Here is a 14,581-nt window from a genome sequence, read left to right on the forward strand (position 1 = left end):
TGTCGCCGTAGTAGTTCATCTCTTCTTCCTCGTCACAATCATCAGGAATTTTGGGTGGTTCTTCGTCAGCATAATTTTCATCATCGGGGTTAACTTCATACTGATCCATCATCAGGTCTTTGATAGCAGAACCATCATGACTTTCAACACCGTCATCCATTAAGTCAACGTTACGAACTTCAACATTAGACGCCTCCTGACTACCCTCAGGTGGCATATTTAGATCCACCATCGTCCTTCTGATAGTTCGTCTAACAGCTCCACTCAACGGACTATCATCGATAGTATCTGCAGATGATCCTCGGCCACCCAACTCAACGAGAAACACGAATAATTCCAACAGATGAACATTTGTCCATCTGTAAATCCTGCTAAAATCGGTAATTAATTAGTTAATAAATTGTATTTTAATTAGGAAAGCTAAAAATGCAAAACTAATATTAAAATAGGATAGAGCTCGTCAAAACAAAAATTTTGATATCAATTTCGAAAATTTGGCTCAAAATCGGACCGAAAGGGCCAAACCGGTTGAACCGAGGTCCAAACCGAGCCCATGGGTCCAACCGGACCCATAATATAAAGGAAACAGCAGCCTTCTTCTTCCTCATTAGTTGCTGCAACGCCAAAACAGAATTGGGGGAAAGGGAGAGAAGCTCTCAAACCCTAACCCTTTGATCCACCATAACTCCTCCGTTCGGGCTCCGATCGCCGCACCGTTCGTGGCCACGCGCTCAGCGCGTTGAGCTCTACCTTTCTATCCGAACAATTTCACTGGTAAGCCTCCTATTAAGTTCAGAATCCCTATCCCTCTTTCTTTGGTAAACTTGGAAACCTATGGTGAATCTTGTCCAATTTCTATGTTCTAGGTTCAAGTTAGCTTCCGGAACTTGTGGGCTCAAGCTATTGAGCATATGGGTATGGTAAGAACACCCTAACCCTAGCTCAATCTTGTTTTTGGTAATAGAAAACTGAATTGGAACATATATATGTGTATTAGGTGTAGTTTAAGAGGGTGTTTATGCATTGGACTTGAATTTGGATTACTTGGAGCTTTGTTGGTGACAAGGCTTGCTTTGGGGCTGTTTGATTGAGTTTGGAGGGGCTGTGATTTTGTGTTGAGAGGCTGCCTTAGGTGAATTAAGTAATCGGTCAAGGTATGGTTTAAGTTTCACACGTTTAATATTTGCGGTGTTGTGAAAACTTAGGTTAGAGGAACCATAGGATAAGTTGAATTGTTTGTTGTATTTAATGATTAGCCTTGTAATGTTGTTGGAATAGATTTGTTGGTGGATTTATATATTGGAATTATGAGGTATGGAAGTTATTAATGGTGTGCTCTTATATTTATTTATGATGGATTAGGATTGGTGTTTGTTAATAAGGATGTAAAGTTGTGTTGTGGTGGTATTGCATATGCTGTAACTAATTATGTAATGATCAGAATTGCATGAGACCAAGTTTGAGCTAAAATTGGGAATATAAGGAACTAAACTGGAAAATTTGGAACCTTTTTGTTAAATATACAATTTATGGCAAATTTTTAAAGTTAGGTTGTTAAATCTGTCCTGCAGCAGAAAAGGTTAAACATGGCAGCAACTTGTTTGTCTTGCTGCGACTTCTACAAGTTGAGTTTTGGAGCGAAACTAATTTTGTTATAAAATTTGATTAACTTTATTTATTTCTCTAAAATTTCATAATTTTAAGAGTTGAGGATTGGGAGTTGTGAATTTTTGAATATTGGTGGTCAAAGCTGAAAAGAAACAGATTTCAGCAAGCTATGCATCAACTTCCAATACTTGTAACTCTTAGAATTGAATAGCAATAGGGTTGCAACCAAGACACACTTGTTTCTGGATGAGCTAGGAATTCCCAAATCAATATTTAGCTTAATTAGAGCTTTGTAATAAAAGTTATTCAAATTGAAAGGTACTAAGCTTGTTGGTTTCAAAAACAGATTTTGACTCATTTTTACTTAACTTCCAGGTAATGTAACTTCTTCATTAAAAATGGTATTAATTCAGAACTAATTGAGAAAGAAACCTGGATGAGTAAAATTTAACTAAATTAATTTTTAAAGTCATTGGATTTAACTTGGATTTTATATTGAATTTTGAATATCACATGCTGCTGCTGTTTTTCTGGTTTTATACACTGCAGAGCAGTTACGGTTTTTCCTTTATTCTTGAGGCTAGAGAAATCAGAAAATTATGATCTTTAGTTTTTTATAAAGCTTATTTCAAGAAGAACACCTGGACATAAAGTTTGCACAATTCCGAATTCATTTGTTATATTAAAAACAGAAAAGAAAATAGAGTGTCAAGGATATCTTAGTGATAGTCATGGGTTCGAGAAGGTAAAGTTTAATATTCGTGTGATGTGATTGAGTTAATGTTAGAGTTGGATTGATTTTAAGATTATTTGATATTAAGAAGGTTGAGAAGAGTTTGATAAATAGTTTGGTCAGGACCCGGAAAGGGTAATCAAGATGAATTATAAGGGAATGATGATGAAAAATGTGGAAGGGAGGTTGTTAATAAAAGGAGTTAACATGCCATGACTTGATGAATGATTAAATAATGATTATGACTATGAAATGGCTTATGAATGATGATATCTGAGATACGAGTTTCTCTGGGTAAAAACCGTGGCTCGCCACCACGTGTTCCAGGTTGATTCTCGATACTCTGTTAACCCTACGTCGTAAGGGTGACCGGGCACGTATAAATTCCCGGGTATGGATAACCCCCATTGAGTGATTTATATGATGATTGAATGTGAACTCTATGTATAGACTCTTGGGGATGCGCGACGGGGGACAGTCTAAGGTTTTCGGACTTGTCGGGTTGGCTGGATAACCGACAGATGGGCCCCATCAGCCATAGGACAGGTATGCATCACATGCATTTGTTTGTTTTGATTGCTATGCATTTCCTGGGTTTGCCTAATTGATATATATCACCCGCTATCTGTTATACTTGCTATTTGTACTATTTGCTCATTACTTGTGCGTGACCATGTTTGGTTGCTTGTTTCTGTTGCATTGTGGATGATGGAGGGATAGAGGAAATGGAGAAATAGTTTGGTGTTAGATTATGATTGAAATTGAGTAAGTTAGGTAGATTTAGAATACCTACCCCTATTTATAGCTTCTAATTAGTAATTAAATTGGATAATTGTATAACGGAGTTCTAGGATTGCCTATGGCATTCTCAGGACCTTATTTATTATACGCATGGCACTTTTACCATGCTGAGAACCTCCGGTTCTCATTCTATATTGTATTGTTGTTTTTCAGATGCAGGTCGAGAGGCTCCTCGCTAGGCGTCTGGATCCTGGAAAGCGAAGTAGTCCTTGGGTGTATTCTGGTTTCTATTTGTATATATGTATATATATGTGTAGCTTACTCTCCAAGTAACTTATGTACGCTACTCCTCTTAGAGGATGAGGGAGAGATAGGAGTTTACTTTGGTATTTTGGTATATTTTGGGGACACTTATGTATGTTTATATGTATATATGTATCCTTCGGCCAGCCTTAGCTTCGCAGGCTGAGTCAGGGGCTAGTTATGCTGTTCCTTGGCTTTTCTTTATCCTTTCGTTTATTGTTTTATCATGTTCCTATTAGGTTTCTTAGCACGCAAGTAGTCCTTTCTTGAGCGTTGCGCTTTTTATTTTGCGATTTTGTTTTACCCGTTTTTCAAGACTCCTAGTTAAATAACTTTTTCTTTATTATTATTATATATATATATATTACTATTCTTAGAGGTCGTAATATCTTACTATCTCAGTCTTATGACTTAAGCATAATACTAAGTATGGTAGGCTATTACACCATCGGTTGTGCCACGACCTTATAAGCCGTACGTCCTTGTCGTCACGCAAATGGTACCTAATTCAAAATAATAGAAATATTTCTCACAATTGTGGTCTAATAAATATACTAGTAACAGAGAGAATATAATTGTAATATACCTTTTATAAAAAAAACTGCCATCTACTTCGGTCGAATATCTGTAATGAATTTTTTTCACCCTTTTTGCCTCTTGCTGTCTGACGGAATGCAATATCAAATTCTTCAAAGCTGTTAAACTGTTGACTTCCAGTTTCATATAGGTAATTATCAGTTACCCTGATCTAAAAATAATTGAACCTTCTTTGTCATACACTATTTCACCATCGTAATGAATGGATAACAATGGATTCTATGACATCGTAGAGAAAATGTCAATAGTGAGAAAGGAAGTAAACAAAGAAATTGTGCCTCTCTGATCCGCTCTCCAACAGGTCTGCTTTTATTTTGGAAACCTAACATAGAGTTCGCTGTGGGTGCATGGAACTCTATGTAAATTATAGAGTTCGTCGGGGGTACGACGAACATGCCCTTATTACCCAAAAAAAATCGTATTCTAGAAAATAAAGCTGAAATATCTTGTTTGGGAAAATAATTAATTTTTTATTTTATTTAAAAAAATCCCTATTTAGATAGTAGAGTATTGTTGTAAAAACGCACTATTTCGGTAAAAACGTCCCCCAACCCGCCTCTAGCATCGTCTGCGCTCGCTTTCCTCTTCTTTTCCGGTTGAATCATAGTTATTAAAACCGGACCGATCGGTTCGACTAAAAATCCAATGAACTAGACCCAACACCGGTCCGGTCCAAGATTCCAACAGCTTAAGGTTGAGAACCGACACGAACCGGTCAAACTCGATAAAGATCGGTCCGATCAAACCGCTCGGACGCAGTTGAAGACGAACCTACGGCGCACCAGCGTTCTACAAGTCCACCGTACCCATATGCTCCTGCGCTGCCAAGTGTCATACTTGTGATTTTGGAAAAATCCAAAATGCGTTAGCTGGGGTTCAAACCCCTTACCTGAAGGAAGTAACAAATCTGATAATAGGACCACAAAGCTAGAATGCTTCTTACTAATATAAGTACAAATTATAATACATATAGGATGTTTTATTTTACTTATATTCAATTTATTTTAATTTTAAAGTCACTCATTTTTAAATTAATTATATTTATTTCACTATAATTTTTATATTTAATATAAAGTAAAAAGATAAACAAAAAATTTTTATTAATTACAATTTATTTTTTCAAGATTATATGATATCTATTAATATTATTTTTTCAGTAAATACTTGTAGTATATAATAATAGGTAAAAACTCACATACATTTAGGGTTTTAGGCATGGCAATTTCTCCCGGCGGGGCGGGTATCCGCGGGGAATTACCCGCCGGGGGACGGATTTGGGGGGTAAAATCTAAGGTTTTGAAAACCGGACCGAATCGGCCGGTTCGATTGGATTAACCGGAAACCGATCATCTGGCTAGTCCGGATGACTCCCAAAACCGTCTTGCAAAAGAACGGTGAAAAAACTGGTCGAACCGGCAGTTAACCGACAAACCGGGTGAGCCATCCCGATTTTTCAAATCAACGGTTTTTCATTATCCATCAAAGAAAAAAAAAAAAAAAAATCTTGCTGTACTAGTGACCCACCCACCCAACCCATCCATTTCCTCTTCCATTTTCGAACCCTAACCGATAGCTGCCCTAATTTCCTCTTCCATTTTCGAACCCTAACCCGGCAACAAGCTCCAGAATCGACGCCGGCAGAAGGAATTCCCGGTCGCGGATCGAAGCTGCTGTCGGCGGCGTCGTCATCTGGTCGTCTGAACTCTGAAGCTTCTGGCGTCAGTATCGTCTGGTCGCTCTGGTCGTCGGCGTTGTCTGGTCGCCCTAGTCGTCGATGTCGTCGTTCTGGTCGTCCTGGAACTCAGGCCTTCTTGCTCTCTGCCACGGTGAGTTCTTGGGTTTTTGAATTAATTTTTTTTATTTTGTTAATTAACTATATGAATTGTTTGTTGGAAGATTGTTAGTTCAATTGTCTTGTTAATTATATGAATTGATGGCTTGATGCAGAGTTCTTCTTCTTCTTCTTCTGCTTTTCAGTTTTTTTTTGTTAATTATATGAATTAATCATTCTGTAATTCTGAATTTGCTTAATATAAATTTGATATAAGGTCAATTTTGGATTTTGGATTTTGAATGCTATATAGAATTGATACAATTTTGGGACTCTGGATTTTGAATGCTACATTGACTTTTACTAAATATAATTCTGGATTTTAAATGCTGTATGAATTGATATAATTCCAAGGCAAATATTTTCTCAGATCTTTCTTTTCTTATACAGAGCCAACAATGCATATGATGTATCAAGTTATTGCTAGAGAATTGAATTAAAATTCAGTTTCTGTTCAAAGTTTTGCTTCTGCTGCTTCTTATTCTGTTATTTTAAATCATTATGTTTCATGTAGGCCTAGAAAAGTTCAGGTACGTGGGGCAACACATTGATGCTCATTTGTGTCAACAGCATTAAAATGGTCTTTTAATAATCAATTTTTTGTTCATCAAGGACCAATTTTATGTTTTTGAGGTCTAATTTTATGGAGAAATGTAACCGATTGATAATAAAGAGACAATTAGATGTCTCGTATATCTTTGGGACTAATTTGACCAATTTAGTAATATATAAATTGATGATCAATTTGATGTCAAATGCATATTTGAAGGACCAAATAAATTTTTGATTATTTGAAGGGCTTACTCATGTTTTGAGATGAACTCCTTTTGTTTATTTATTTATTCTTTTTAAATGTATTACCTTGATGTTGTGTATGACATTGGGACATAATGGTTTGTTGTTGCATTGCAATCACAGTTAAAGAACATAGCTTACTATGCTTGTGTTAGAATGAGAAATTTGTCATCTTTAATTTTAAGGGTTAATGATGCTTGCTGCAGAAAAGTTTCATTTTGATTATTTTGGGTGTTTCTTTACTTTGGCTACATCTTCTTGTTGGATCTAAATTTATAGACATATCACTTTTATTTTGGTTGCAAACTTTATATATACAAGTGCATAAAATTCTAACATCCTTACCAAACAAAAGTTTATTAATTAAACCGGTTCAACTACGGTTCGATCCCGGTTAAATCATTAAACCATTGAACCCGTCACTTGACCGGTTCAATGACTGATCCGGTTCTCGCAACCTTGGTAAAATCGCCCCGCAGGTGACGGGGACAGGAATCCATTTATTATACGGGGCGGGGGCAGGGATAGAGGTTCCCGCTCCGTAGAGACCTGTATAATCCCCGTTATGAGAAATTACCAAAATCTCCTTCTATATATATAAGTTTCAATCTCATCACATTCACGCTAGCCACCATTTCATTTTTGCCGACATGAAACCCTAACCTCTTCTCTCTGAGACTCCTCCAATCCACTATCTACCTCTTTTTCCATTTCTCACCGCCGCCCCCAAAACCCCCTCACCGTCGCACTCCCAGTCCCCCTAAACTCCCTCACCCTCACAGATTCCCTCCCTCAAAACAAGGAACGTCGTTGCCATCTTCACGCGTCAGGAGCGTCGCACCGTCGCCTTCTTCGAATCTTCGTCGCGTCAAGAGAGTCGCGCCGTCGCCTTCTTCGTGGCGTCATCAGCATCGCACCGTCGCCTTTGTTGTCGCAGCAGGAGTGAGCGTTGCGCTGTCCCCATTCTCGTTGCAGCAGGAGCGTCGCTCTGTCGCCGTTTAGTGAGCATCTCCGTTCTTCTTCGCCATTTCCGCAATTCCTTTTTTTTTTTTTTTTGTGATATCTGTGATTCATGTGATTTTCAGTGAATTTTTTGCAATTTCTGTGATCTACCTAAGTATTTGTTAATTTGATTTCTGTGATATCTGTGATTTTCTGCAATTTCTGTAGTTATTATTTCATATATGTCCCTCTGTCGGTGATTAATAGGGAGGATTTGGCATAATACTTCAGTTTTTTGTAATTTCTATGACTAGCTCTGTGAAGTAATACCTTCAATTTCATTTACCAATAATCAGTGATTATTATTTACTCATTTTGATTTAACCCCATTAAGTATTACTGAATAATAGACTATCAATAGCTCTGTGATTTGCCTTCAATTTCTGCTATGGTATTTGATTTTATCAATTTTTTTCCTTTTTTATAAAAATCCGCGGATATCCGTAGATACCCAAATCCCCGGCGGATACGGGGTCCCCGTTAGCCGTCGCGAGGACGGGGCGGGGACTGGGACAGATAATGGAGGCGGGGGGCATGTCCCCGCCCCCATGGAGACCCGTTGCCATCCCTACATACATTTGTCTTCATATGAAGTTGATAGTTGAAAATCGTTACATGATAATTTAGTCAAACTAGTCAAATCATCTAACAATTCTTAAATATCAACTTCACAAGAAAACAACTGTACGTGAGCAATGATCTAGTGACCCAGTAGCCTGACTAGTGACCGGGCTAACCGGTTCGACCAGTAACCCACCGATTGAACCAATAACTCAATAACCCGGTAGCCTGACCAGTTCGATCACCGGTCCGGTTCTGATAACTATGGGTTGAATGCTATCTCTCTCTGTCTAATCGTCTCAGCCGCATAACATAGGCCGGACAAAGCAGCAGAGACATCGGAGTCCGGACGGAGCACAGCCCTAATGTCGTTCCTTGAAGAATTTCAAGCCAGTAATTCACTCCCTTCCCTTCTCCATATCCTTTTCATTACTCACTAATTCTTTTAATTGATTTTTTAGGGTTCTAGAATATTTGTTCCTTTAATTTTTCTTCTCAATTCACAATTATAACAATCTCTTTGGTTTTTTTTCCATCCTTGTCTACCTGCAGATTTGGAGTCTCTACCCGTTATTCTTCAGAAGAAGTATGCCTTGTTGCGTGACCTAGATAAGAGTTTACAGGGTATTTGTCCGTTTTTATTCTTTGCCATATTCTTGTTAAGAAAAGCCAATTATCTTGTTTGTTCTGGTACAATCTTAGAAATTGTGTTTGGTGGTTCATTGACATGATTTAATCGTGAGGCGAGTTGCCATTTCATCCCTCAAGGCACATTTGTTGTGTCCCAATCTTGTAGTAATGCTGTTGAACTTCTCCTGGAATTATATTATTCTTTTAAACAAAGGTATAATGTACCTAGCCTAATCGGATAATTACATCATTGGCTGTTTCGGCGGTTTGAATTGTGACCTTGAGGTCACACGGAGATAACTTAATAGTTGCTCCAATGCTCCCCTTTTAGACGCTCACTGCTATAAAAAATAAAAATAATGGGTTAGAAGCAACCAGAATTAGTTATTAGTCATGTGGTATATAATACACAAATCCAGTGTGGTGGGTGTTTAGAAACTTGTATTCATGTCATAATGCTTGATACTTTGTTAAGAAAATGAATTTAGCACCTTTTGTATCAAAAATACATTTGTTAGGCTGGATTATTTTAATGTGCGATGGGAAATTACCTAGGTACACCATATTTACTATTTAGTTTGTGATGGGAATTTAGCCTGTAGTTTAGCTCAGATATTTTGAAGTCCATGTTTTTGGTTAATTTGATTCTAAAGGCTTATTACATTGTCTTGGTTTGTATATTTTATGTTGCTTACTTTGCTAATTGCTAATACCTATAATTAGTTTTTAGATATCAAATTAATGGCATGTATGCCCTTTATTATTGTAATCTTACTCTTTGTCCAAAATGTTCACTTATCTCCTGGAAAAAGTAATTCCCTTTGAGTCGTGTTAGTTTTCCTCCACATAACAACTGTGATCTCTGTGAGCAGAGATTCAAAGGCAAAATGAACAACGCTGTGAACAAGAAATTGAAGATATTAGGCGAGGAGTTAGGTCTGGAAACATCACACCTGATACTTCGGTTATTCGATTTTCCAATGAAGCACTTGATGAGCAAAAGCATAGCATTAGGATTGCTGGTGAAAAGGTTGCTCTGGCTGTTCAGGCATATGATTTGGTAGTACACTTATCTTGCTACATGGATTTTTTTTCAAGACCTTTGATTGATTCCTGGCTTTAGATATAATTGCTTGAATAAGTATTGCAGTTTTGTGGTAATACTTGTTTGATATAGCTAAATGATGGATTGTATTTGTATTTGTTTGACAGTATCATGTCTTCCTTGCTAGTTTTTTAATTTTTAGTTTTTTTCTCAATGATTTTGTTCTCAGTAGTCAATTATTTCACAATGACATCATTGTACTCATGTACTGAAAGATTGATCTTATCACAATGCCAAGGTTATGCTCTTGTGAGTTTGGCTGCTCTTTTTAAGAGAGGCATGTTTTCTATGAACTGGCAGTACAATAATTGTTCAGATATGATTGTATGTTATTTTCATTTGCTTTTTCCCTGTTTGTCTTTCATTTTTAAATTTGGATTAAGAATATATATATATATATGGGAAAACAAATTTGGGTTTTGGAACAAAATATAGTAGAGTCAGCATTTTAATGTAAGTACAAAAACTTGTTGGCTTGTTGGTGTGGATTTTGTAATAATATATTTGTGATTTTTTGTAGGTAGATACACGCATACAACAACTTGATCGGTATCTGAAGAAGTTTGATGAGGAGCTTCGGCGCGGTACTTTCTTTTATTCATCTCATGATCTATACAAGTTGTTAATGTGCTATATCGTAATTGATAACAAATGAATCTAATTGTTTTTATTAATTAAGCATTTATTTTATGATTTATATCAGAAAGAGAAAATGCTGCAATAAGTGGAGTTCCTACTTCAGCTCCTGATGGCAATACAAAATCTGGAAGGGGTAATGAAGGTGGCAGAGGAGGGCGTAAAAAGTATGTGAATCTTCTAGGACTATTTATGATTCAATTTTTGCTTGCTTATCACTTGATGTGTGTTCCTATGATTTTCAATTATCTTCACTTAATAAGATACCTTCTTCCATGGTTTTCTGTTATGGATTCAAATGATGGGCATATCTTCAAATGGACCATAATTATTTAGTAAAATGTTGAATGAAATAGAAGTTAGGAAGTTTGGGAAATATATTTCTTGTTTTGGTAGCATTTAGGAGAAAAAGTGTTCAGAGACATCTTAGTATGTAATGCCCTTGAGCGAATAGACTTAGTATGTGATGCCCTTGAGTGAATAGACAACTGGCAATAGATTGCAAAAGGAAAAACATTAGTCTCCCAAACATGCAACGTTAGTTTTCTTCTTCAGTTAATGCTTCTTTTGTTTACAATGGAGGTTGAAGTTATGTGATCGTATTGTAATGATTAGAGCTTGAAGATATTGTAGATACTATGCCTTTACAATACAATCTGCCATTCTGTTGTTTGGTATTCTTGCATATTTCTTTGTAACGCTCTGTTGTTTTGATATCCGATATCCTACATTCCTGTAAGTACTACAAACTATACATAGAAATGCCAAATAATCCAAATCCTTTTGATGATACGAAATTGTGCTGTCAAGCAACACTTGCCTTGGTTTGAAAACCAGGAATTAGATAATCTTATTTTACCTAAATTTAGAAAGCCCAATATTTATAGCCAAGATAGTTACTTTAGTGACTAAAGTGTTATCATTATCCATGGTTAAATTTGAAAGTTTATATATTTTATATAACATTTGAAAAAGATATCTTAGTAATTGACATAATTAAATAGCATAATAGTGTTTATAATTATATAATAGAAACCATAAATAGAAATAGTAGAAATCTGAATTGAAATCAATGTGAAAGAGATGTTCTTGAGCAAGTATAGAGTGCTCATTGCTTCTGAATACTGAACCTTAACCTTAATGCTGGCCTAAAATGGAAGGTAAACCTCCCTTTACATCATATACCCTCTACAGCATTCACTCTTTCCACATGCTACTGCCACCTCAGCAGTTAGTTACACTTAGACCCACTATTATTGCCCCATGTTCCCCTAGCTTCGTATTAGTTTAATATTGGCCTATTTTAACTTGATCACAAAAATAAGTGAAATAAACATCTTTAAAATATAACTCGAGACTAAATAATAGTATTTGGCTAGAGAGTAACTCTTGTACCTATAATGACAAAAATTCAGATAGGCAAGCATTGTGTTGTAGGATAGACATCCTTCTTCTACTTGGTGTAAGGCACATGGTCTTCCTTTAGAAAGGTATCCCACAACAATCATTTTTCCCCATTATTGAGAGATTTGAAAGTTTTGCAATTGTCCCCCCCTAAAAACCAAATCGTTTGTATTGGAGTCCTCAATACCTTTTACATTATCCTTCTCTCCTTATTAATTCCAATTCTTTTAGAAAATGTAGACAAATATCCAACGGAAGTGGCAAGAAGTTTGAATGTGAACATATAAACTTGGTTGTAGAATCATGAGTTTTGCAATTTTATTAGAATTTATGTAAGGTCATTTGTTTGACAAAGAGTGAGTTCCTATGCTAATTAAGTCTATATGCATTTTTGTTTTGGAAAATAAAAATATAACAATTTATTTGTATCAAATTAGCTTAATAAGTTAAACAAATGTTGCATAATCATAAGTAAATGAATATAAACTTGTAAACTTGTGGAATCGATTAGTTAGTGATTTTGTTTCAATTTACATAAAAACTCTAACGAGTTTAACGTTAATTCATTTTTGCATGGTAACATTATGAAGAGAGTTAAAATATTAACTCTTGACTTTGACAACTATGGTTTAGAATTGTGTACATAAATGACCTGGATAAATTAGCAGATTTTAGTTTGCGACTGAATATTTGTTTCTTGAATTAAAATTTTGAATTCCACATTGTAGTTGTTAAGACGGACACGTAGAAAGGCTTATAATGTGACATGTCACATATCTATTGTTTCCGTTGTTTGTGTATGCCGCATGATAGTGACGGATCTAGAAAATTTTAGTAGTGGGAGCAAAATTTATGTAACATAATAATTTTTATAATAAAAATGTGTATATAAAAAATTAAATATTAAATTATCTATTAACTACTATATATCTGTGTACAAATACATGTATTGTTTAACTTATTTTCAAGGTGTATTTTATATTTTAATATATATTTTATACAGATAATTATTTTTTATATATATGTAGCATGATTATTGTTATGATTATATTTTGTTATTGTAAAATATAATTAGCCTTCAAAATATCTAATATACAAATTAAAACACAAAAATAGTAATTTAAATAATAATAATATATAATTTAAAATTCTATTCTTTTAGGTTTTATATTTTTAAAAAATTAAGTAATTTTTCTCTTAACACTACCATCAAAATTTCTCTCTTTTCATATATATTACTAAACAATTATTTAAAAATTCACTTCCCAACACAATTAGAAGTCGACTCTTATTGATATTCATAGTTAAAAAAGTTCTTTCAATTAATATAGTTGCTACGCAAAAATTAAAGCTAATTTGAAAAGAAGATAAATAATATTCTTTTGAGTTGATTTTTAAAAAAGAACACTAATTTCGTTTAAATATGAGAATTGATCATTCTAATGAATATTTAATATAAAATTTTTAAATTGACGATTAAGTATCAAAAGTTGAGTAAAAAATTTTTGTGAGGTCAAATTTAATAATCTAATAGGAGCAAATAAATATTATCATTATATACTACTAAAAAAAATTTCAAATTGTAATGGGGTGTTTGCCTCCACACCACTGCACTTGGAACCGTTCCTGCAGCATGATGCATGCATTTATGCAGCATTTCTGGTATGATAATGGAAACAAAATAAAATCTAACAGAAAGAACTTGATTCACAACTGCTATTGCAGACGCCAAACATCTGTTGCAGTGGCAACAGAAGCACAACCTGCACCTGTGAACCCAACTGGCATGGAATTGGATTTACCAGTTGATCCAAATGAACCCACATACTGCTTTTGTAACCAAGTTAGCTATGGCGAGATGGTTGCCTGTGATAACCCTGACGTAAGTATTTACTTTACTTTCTTTCTTTTATCCCTAACATATTTTGACAATATCTGGGTTTGCAGTGCAAAATAGAGTGGTTTCATTTTGGTTGTGTCGGTCTGAAAGAACAACCAAAAGGAAAATGGTATTGTTCAAATTGCGCAGTAACAAAAAATCGTCGCAGAGGCAAATGAGGTTTGACAGAAGGATAAGGTTTATAGTAAAATGGGTGACTGTATATTGTTAATATTTTTAGAAGACGCAACTTTAATGTTTCAGGGCCTTGAAACTTTGCATCACCGGCCGTCTTTGCATCTTACGTTATTGATCTTGCAAATGGAGCTATTATTTCGTTGTTAGGTCAAACTTTCATAAAGCGAGAATATTTTTGTATAGATTTTGTGCAGAATGTAGTTTCTACTCTAAACTAAAATTATTACAAAGTTTACTTGAATTATAGTTAATTCACCTATTTAGTTGACCAAGAAACTATCCTCCATTTACTCTTTATATTTATGTAAAATACCATAACTACTTTTGAACTTAGATGGTGAAAGTTATTTTGTGGTGTTTAAAGGACCAAGGTGTTTTGAGAAATTGTAACAATTTCAAGCCTAATTTGTAAATATGGGTTTTTTTAACATAAGTTTTCAAATTCTCCTATGGTCTAATCTAATGAAGGAGGTAGATGTTATTATCAGGATTTCTGCTACGTAACACCAACAATTATTCATGCCGGTATTATTATTACTTAAAAATATACGAAATTAT

General features: G+C 35.0%; 1 protein-coding gene and 1 long non-coding RNA gene across 5 annotated transcripts; both read left to right on the forward strand.

Annotated features, from left to right (window-relative positions):
• Positions 1-627: 627 nt before the first annotated feature.
• LOC107614550 (uncharacterized) lies at positions 628-2,882 on the forward strand. Its single transcript, XR_002352357.2, has 4 exons — positions 628-774; positions 867-920; positions 998-1,154; positions 2,792-2,882. It is a non-coding gene; the product is annotated as an uncharacterized LOC107614550 (long non-coding RNA).
• A 2,643-nt stretch (positions 2,883-5,525) lies between these two features.
• On the forward strand, positions 5,526-14,299 carry LOC107625367 (PHD finger protein ING1-like). Of its 4 annotated transcripts, none has more exons than XM_016327993.3 (8): positions 5,527-5,808; positions 8,488-8,564; positions 8,724-8,795; positions 9,674-9,861; positions 10,427-10,490; positions 10,610-10,709; positions 13,672-13,828; positions 13,894-14,299. In XM_016327993.3, exons 2-8 carry the CDS (start codon positions 8,537-8,539, stop codon positions 14,002-14,004), a joined length of 720 nt encoding a protein of 239 aa, XP_016183479.1. In that variant the 5' UTR covers positions 5,527-5,808; positions 8,488-8,536; the 3' UTR covers positions 14,005-14,299. The 4 variants fall into 4 exon arrangements, with proteins under 4 accessions (XP_016183477.1, XP_016183480.1, XP_016183479.1 ...); XM_016327992.3 differs by having other exon boundaries at positions 5,666-5,808; positions 8,475-8,564; XM_016327991.3 differs by lacking the exon at positions 8,488-8,564 and having other exon boundaries at positions 5,526-5,808.
• Positions 14,300-14,581: the final 282 nt, after the last annotated feature.

Source organism: Arachis ipaensis, chromosome B2 (assembly GCF_059453495.1).
Source record: "Arachis ipaensis isolate K30076 ecotype BB chromosome B2, ASM5945349v1, whole genome shotgun sequence".
Taxonomy (NCBI): Eukaryota; Viridiplantae; Streptophyta; class Magnoliopsida; order Fabales; family Fabaceae; genus Arachis; species Arachis ipaensis.